Below are 7,706 nucleotides of genomic sequence, written 5' to 3'. Positions count from 1 at the left end.
CGGACTCATTCCCAGGACCTTGAGATCATGACCTGAGCCGAAGGCAGTCGCTTAACCAACTGAGCCACCTAGGCGCCCAGTGGTTCTTTTTTTTTTTTTTTTTTTAAAGATTTTATTTATTTATTTGAAAGAGAGAGAGAATGAGAGAGAGCACATGAGAGGGGGGAGGGTCAGAGGGAGAAGCAGACTCCCTGCCGAGCAGGGAGCCTGATGTGGGACTCGATCCTGGGACTCCAGGATCATGACCTGAGCCGGAGGCAGTTGCCTAACCAACTGAGCCACCCAGGCGCCCTGGTTCTTTTTTTTTAAAGATTTTATTTATTTATGTGAGAGAGAGAGAGAGCGCAAGCACAAGCAAGGGGAGAGGCAGAGGGAGAGAGAGGGAGAAGCAGACCTTCCGCAGAGCAGGGAGCCTGGATCCCAGACCCCGGGATTATGACGTGAGCCGAAGGCAGATGCCTAATGACTGAGCCACCCAGGTGGCCGGCCCCAGTGGTGCCTAATGCAGCTGCGCTTCAGGATCACCTTTGAGCTCAGTAGATAATGCAGATCTCAAGGCCTGGGCCGCAGCTCCAGATCTTCTGACCTGCACGGTGCGGGGCGCAGGCCAGGGCTGTGTGTGTTTTAAAAGCTCTGTAGGTGAGGGGTGCCGGCGTGGCGCTGTAGGCGGGCGCGTGGGCTGTAGTTGGGTAGTCTCTTGGGGAAGAGCCTGACGGTGCCCTCTTGCCCCGGGGGCCTCGGTGTTGTCTCGCCGCAGGGCTGGTGAAGGACGCGGCCAGGCCGGCGTACTGGGTGCCTGACCACGAGATCCTGCACTGCCACAGCTGCCGGAAGGAGTTCAGCATCAAGCTTTCCAAGCACCACTGCCGGGCCTGCGGACAGGGCTTCTGTGACGAGTGCTCCCATGACCGCCGGGCTGTCCCCTCGCGAGGCTGGGACCATCCTGTCCGAGTCTGCTTTAACTGCAATAAAAAGCCCGGTGACCTTTAACCCCAGCTCCCTCTCCGCATCCTTCACAATTCCTTAGGTTCTCAGGGTTAGAAACAGAAGTCTCATTGAGGTCGGCCCTCCTCCCGGGCACCTGTCACGGTGTGTGTCCTCTACTCCCAGGGCCACTTTCCTGGGGGAGGGGGGGTTGCAGGTGGCCAGCCGGGGCGAGCCTGGCGGCCGGCCCGAAGGTGTGAACCCCTCAGCGCAGGGGTCCAGGCAGCTTCCCGCAAAGGGGAATGAACCTGAATCCGTTGCGTTTATTTCAGTTAAAAATAATAAAGATATAAATATACATGTAGATACATCTGAAGGGAACGTGGAGCATATTCAGGCTGCTGCTGGCTCTGAAGACTTATAAGTCTGTCCCCAGCACGGGGACAAGGTGGCCACGGCCGCAGATCTTCCCCACAGAACAGAGTCAGGTACAGAGCCACTGTGTCGCTAGTCACCTTTTGCTTCTTCTCTGTGAGCCTTTGAAGCCTCTCCTTTCCTTGCCTTTTCCCAGGTACCTCTTGCTTCGAATGGCCTGAAAGGAATCTCCGGGGGCCCCCTGGGGTTGGATCCCTACTCTAGGCCTCAGCCGATGTCAGTCATCAGAGACTACCCAACTTAGTGTGCAGGTCACCGGCGTGGGTGGAGGGTAAGGGGTAGGGTCCTTGGCCCTGAGTACTGGGGAGAGCACGGGAGGAAATGGGCCTTCCCCAGCGGGGTTTCCTACTTCGTGACGCTTCTTTGTCCACTTGGCTTTCCCAGAGGCTGCACCCTGCTCCTAAATAGAGCACCTGCTTCCTTCCCCTCCACCCCTGCGAGCCCACCATCTGCTTCTGAGTGTTGCACTAGGATTTTTATTGCTTATTTTGAAGTGTCTTAATTCTTTGTACCCTGATACATGCCCCCTCTGGCTATTGGAGGGGTGATACGAGAATCTTCCAGGGAAACAGTGCACCGAATGGACTGTTAGTTGTTTTAAATATATATAAATATTTCAACGGATCATTAAGAAAAAAATTCTCTCTCTGGTTCTTGCAAGAGAAGTCAAGTGAACTTTTGTTTCTCACCAAGAGCCAGGACATCCATCTCTCGTGACTGGAAAGAGACTGTTGTGCTGAAACCCTGTCATCGGGACGGATTTTATCTTCAGTGGCCAAACACGAAGAATGAAGTGCGACCTAGTTCTTGACAGAGCTGGTGGGTGGGCCGAGCTTCAGGGAGGGACGTGGCAGGCACTCCCGGCATGAGTCAGTGTGACGGGAGCCCTGGCACGTGCTGGTCCTCGTCAGACCTGCGTCCTGTGGCCTTCCGTGGCCCAGTGACTCAGACCCTGCTCTCGGACTGTGTATTCTCCAATTCGCCATGATAAACGAATCTTCCTGCTGAACACGGACTGTGCTCTTTCCTTTAACCTCCTCAATAGACCGGGCCTCTTTCTAGTCGATAGGAAAGCAGCTGGTGGCTTTCAGAGGATAAGCCAAGTGAGAGGCACGCCTCTGGGGTAATATTTGACCTTTAATACCTATTACTCTAATAAGAACTTAGAAAAAAGCAGAGCTAAATATCACAAAACTGTGATAGGGGTTTTCATCTCACGATGGGCTGTTTTCCCTCAGCTTTTAGGCAGATCGCCGCCTCCAGCTGTTTGCTAACAGGGAACTTGGTGGCTATTCCTTTAGAGAGGGTACTAACGGACGCTCACAAAACTTCCTGGTGGTGAGGGCTCCACGCGTGCTCCCTGGCCCTGCCACGGTCCTGCACTTGGGCTGTTCATCAGAGCTTTCCCCAGCGGGCGGCCACTGGCCGTGGGGTGGGGGAGCCACGTCAGCCCGGCCCCAAGTAGGGCCGCCTGTGTCAGACGCAGCGGGGGCCACTGCCTGGTGACTTGTGTGCTCGGCTTCGCGCGGGTAGCTGTGGGGCCTCAGTCCACGGGGAGTCCTCTCTCACGGAAGAGTCTAGGTGATGCTACTGACCTAGGGAAAGGCTGGAGAAAACTTTTCTACCTTTTTATCTGTCGCTTCCCTCTTCATTCCCTTGCCCTGCCTTCTCTGTTCACCTCCCGTGTCCGTCCTTCACGGTCTCCTCCTCCTCCTCGTGGGCACGGACACTCTTGTCTTTGTCCTTACCCTTACCCTTGACTTTACCTGTTCTGCTGCCATCCCTTTCATCCTTACCCCTGCTTTTTGGGTGAGTGGAGCAGAGGGGTGTATGGTGGTGGCCCTTTGTCCTGTTGTCGTGCGGGGGTGGCCCTGAGCACGCGTCTGCCAGGCCACACAGGAGTGATGCAGAACACTCTTCTGCACGCCCTTCCTTACGCTGGTCAGACCAAGAGAGTAAAGGAAGAGAACCGACCCAGTGTTGAAGTAATAGAAGGTTCGCTTTTCTTGTTCTCTACCTCCAATCCCAGCCTCAGCCGAAGGGGTGAAAACCAGCTAAACTCAGGATGAAAATGGCTGAAACTATTAAACTATCATAATACAAATTTCCACTTGATAAATCTTCTGAACCTGAACATACAATGAACCAACGTCCAGATAAATAGGACATAACTGTAACCCCAGAAACTGCCCACCCGCCAGCCCCCACCCAGAGAGCCCACTATCCTGACATCTAATAGTGCAGATTAGTTCCCCCACCCTTTAGAGGGTGGCTGCATAAAGGCTTTAATAAATTTCTAGTTTGGGGCGCCTGGCTGGCTCATTCGGAAGAGTGTGCAACTCTTGATCTCAGGGTCACGAGTTTGAGCCCCATGTTGGGCATAGATTACTTAAAACAAATTTCCAGTTTGAAAGACTTGCTCTGAGGTGGGGATCACTGGTGAAGCCCTTGGAGAGCTGGGATGGAAGGCTTCAGCTGTGGCTGAGAACCACGCGGTGTCCTGAGCAACGGGACCCAGGGGTACCCTTCCACATCCATTGGGTTTCGCTCTGCTGGTTTGACTTCCCAATACACGGGTGCCAGTTAACGCCAGGGACTGTGCTGGGACTAAATATGGTTGATATTCTAACAACCACACTGGAAGGGAGGGAGTGGTGTTCGTGTTTTATAGCTGAAGACACTGGCTCAAAGAGGTTTGGAAGCCCAGCGTCGCTTGGCCAGTGAGACTTGAAGCTGGGGGTTTGATTCCAGGCGGGCCTGAAAAGCCTCAGTGCCTTCGGCGCTCCGCCGCCCTGTGTCCCCTGCCCAGGGAGAGCTTAAATTTCCTTCTTCCTCCTTGGGTTGTGAATTCTGCATTTTCAGATAAGAGAAAAAGGTACCTGCTATATTGTATCAGGAGGACTTAGCTTTACATCTGCTCGTCATGGTAAAGGAGAGCACTACTTCCCTTTCATAAAACATCACACAGAAACTGGCTTACAGATTAAGCAAGTTGATCTGGCTTGTACTATTGGAGCTCAGCTTCTGGTTGTAAAAAAAATGGTAATTTTCCCCACTATATTTGCGTTTTCAGTTTCAGAATTTCCATCAACCAGGGGGAGAAAACTGAACCCATAATGGCAGCCCGTAACTCTTACCACCGATGGGGTTCGTTTTAGAATCTTGAGTTCTGCCTTCTGTTAAATTACACCTGGTGCAACTTTTTCCTTTTTTGTGTACTTGGGACACTCAGACTTGTGAGCACTGAAGCACAGATGGTACGGGGTATATGGAGTTAGAGAAGGTAATTTAGGGATATGCTCGTATGACCGACGCCATCTTTGAAACTGCCACTTATAGACCACAGCATGTCTTTCTGGGTCTGGTGGAATTTGGCAGAGTCCACCAGCCCATAATGCCAATACTGGGTGACTTCATCCACTGCTGTGGTTTCAGCTGCCACCTTATCCTTAACTCCAGCCTGAATCACTCTCGAGGCTCTGGCTCCTCCAGCCCTAGACATCTCGCTTCCATTTCCCAGACACCATGTCACCTCAGTTTAGGCAGCCCTGGGCTATTGGCAGCATTTATATCTGGGTGCCTTTGCTCGGATTGTGGCTTCTGCAGAGAAAGTCCTTTTTGCTATAGCTGCTCTTAATTCAGATGAAGCCAAGAGTGCAAGCGGGGGGGGGGGGGGAGGGAAAAAACAAGAGATGGAACAAGAGACAGGCAACCCGGCCAAGGGGTCATTGGGGGGGGGACAGAGATGGCTGGTCTTGAGGAAGGAGGACAGAAGGGAGAATTAGGTTGAACTGAACCCAGACCTTAAACTTCCAGGGTTAAATAAAAAGTCCCATTCTGTCAAGCCCAAGGGGCCGAAGAGATCTCAGAGTTGAGCGGGAGACGCTTCTGGCTCTTCCACTTATTAGAAGACCTGGGCCAGTCGCTTTTTTTTCTTCAGTATATTGGAGTGACTGTCACCTACTTCAAAGGATTGTAATGAAAAGGCGATGATGCTGGCAAAGCTAAGCTTTCTGAGACTTAACAGTGGGACTTTGACAGATGGAAAGGAGGGGAGTCTGGCTTGCTCAGAGGCCCAGGTGAGGGAGAATCTTGAAACATTTGTGTCCTGAGACCAGGCAGGAGGTGGAGATGGGGCAAAAGGGGCAAGGTGCACATGACCCAATCTTGAGGCCACACATTCTGAGGCACAAGAAGCCACTGAACGCAGGGACCCAGGAAGATCACTCCCGTGGCAGGGGCCACGCAGTGGGTAGCTTGGAGAGGCAGACAGGAAAGGGCCCAGACGCAGCAGCATGCACAGAATGAAGGGGAGACCGAGTTTGGCCTGCAGTTGTTTTCAGAGATGGTTGTGGAAAATTTCGGCCAGGACAGATCTAGGGCTAACAGGTAAGTGGGGCTAACTTGGTCTAAAGGACACTTCTGGGGACCCACTGGGGGACACCAAGGAGGCTGTCCGCCCTCCCGAGCACATCAGGCTGGCTGAATTCTAAGGTGGCTACACAGCAGGATGGTGTGAAGCAAGTGTTTATCTTGTGGGCATTTATGATCCCCACCGCTAAGCAGAGCCGCCGTCCTCTCGGCCGCTTACAGGGCGACACACCAGCAAGCACCATGTATCATCACAGCGTGGGGCTGCATCCCATCGCCTGGTCATCTCCACCTCTTGTCACCGGGGAACAGGGCAAAATGCCCTAATAGATGTGCAGGTGAAGAGAAAAAAAATACTTCATCCAGACTGTGGGACATTATGTTAACAAGCAAACAGACCATAATGTTTAATTTCTTAGCTAAGTTTGACTTTTCATACAACCTATACCAGATGTTAGAAGTGATTGCTAACCAGAGATCGAGAACAGATTTGCTAAGTGTAGAATTTTTAAAGAACCACTCCCTCCCTTCTTTTTAAAAAGCCTAGGGGAAATCGAAAACGATTCTTTGACAACTGTGTCTGCCTAACAAGGAACTTGGGCCAGGACACAGGTGTTGTTTAGAAGGAATATGGGGACAGGGCCATCATGTCAGAACTCACCACTATTCTCCTGAGTAGTCCTGTTGTCTCCACTGCTTGGGGAGGGATCAAAGTTGGACAGGGTAGCCACCCATGGGCTCTCAGCTCCATAGGAACAATACAGAACTGTGGGGGAAACTGCGTTAGATGGCCAGTACCAGCAATTTTAAATTGCAGGTCCTGTAATGAACTTATATATTGTGATAACCTAGAACTTGTGGGGACAAAAGTGAGTGTTCATGGCTCAGCAGTTCTGCTTGTGTGTGGGGCAGGGACACACCACCAAAGTTGATCCAAGACTCTGCAGTGACAGTGGCCACCTGGACCCTTCAGTTATGTAGGTGTTTCCTGAGACCTCTGTGCAGGTCAGTATGCCAGGGTTGCAGATATACAGGGGCCAAATCTAAATGACTAAACACCTACGAATCTTACCATTGCTGAGGACCAGAAAAGTGCATTTACCTGGTGATTTCAAGATCATGGGCTGTTAGCGCTACACACGTGCACTGGCACCAGGCCACTTCCTGATTTCTCCACAGCACTTGCCGTGATAACATGAGTGTCATCAGCGACTGGAGGAGCCTGAGCAGCAGGGAATGTGGTCTCAAGTTTCTCCGCTGAACAGGCCTGAGATCTGAGCAAGTCAGTGTCTCTGTGCCCAGATTTCCCCACCTGTAAAGGGATGCTAATAATTTTTACATTATTCCAGCTGTGCCACCTTTATGGGTTGTTAGAAGGATCAAGTAAGATGGGGGAAAGTTCTTTATAAAATGTGAGGCACTAAAAATATTTGCTATAACATGTAGCTCATCTATCAGATGACCAATCTGATGGTCTCATTATTTTTGTTTTTGGATTTGGTTCTTGTACTAGGGTTCTGGCAGGAAACAGAATTAACTACCACTCAAGGGAGTAACTAAAGAGTTTAACTGGCAAAGTTCCTGGGCTAACAACAGTGAGGTGCAGTTACGAGGAAATCTGCAGGGACGAATGGAGAAGCTGCTGGAACCCAGAGAGTGCGCTATTCCAACAGGGGCTGCGGCCTTGGGTGGAGGGACACAGCCACAGCCCCCCACAGCCCAGCCAGAGGGGGGACCAGGGAGCTCACCGTTGTAGTCCCTACAGTCAGCTTCTTGGGGCATGCACAGAGCAGGCGGGAAAGGGCACGGCGGGTCTGGAGGGCCAGGTGAAAGCTCTCTAGCGAAGCCATTAAAGCCGGTCTGTCTATACCCCGTACCCACGATCTGAGTAGACGTTACTGCAGCTGGTTCGTTGCTATAGCGGACAAGCCATCAATCATGATCTTCTAAATCGTTAACAGAAGCGACAAAACATG

At 51.7% G+C, this 7,706-nt stretch overlaps 1 protein-coding gene across 8 annotated transcripts in view; it reads left to right on the top strand.

Annotated features, from left to right (window-relative positions):
- Nucleotides 1-2,368, top strand: part of ZFYVE1 (zinc finger FYVE-type containing 1) — a 57,300-nt gene extending 54,932 nt beyond the window's left edge. For all 8 annotated transcript variants that reach the window (XM_073895477.1, XM_025869722.2, XM_073895476.1 and 5 more), the window contains one exon: nucleotides 758-2,368. In XM_073895477.1, coding sequence (XP_073751578.1) covers nucleotides 758-990 — 233 coding nt within the window. In that variant the 3' untranslated portion in view covers nucleotides 991-2,368. The remainder of the gene's footprint in view (nucleotides 1-757) is intronic.
- Nucleotides 2,369-7,706: the final 5,338 nt, after the last annotated feature.

Source organism: Callorhinus ursinus, unplaced genomic scaffold (assembly GCF_003265705.2).
Source record: "Callorhinus ursinus isolate GAN/ISIS: 27379988/994484 unplaced genomic scaffold, GSC_fseal_2.0 scaffold8, whole genome shotgun sequence".
Classification (NCBI taxonomy): Eukaryota; Metazoa; Chordata; class Mammalia; order Carnivora; family Otariidae; genus Callorhinus; species Callorhinus ursinus.
The sequence above is the reverse complement of the archived record's forward strand: the minus strand, read 5'-3'. Positions and strand labels throughout refer to the sequence as shown.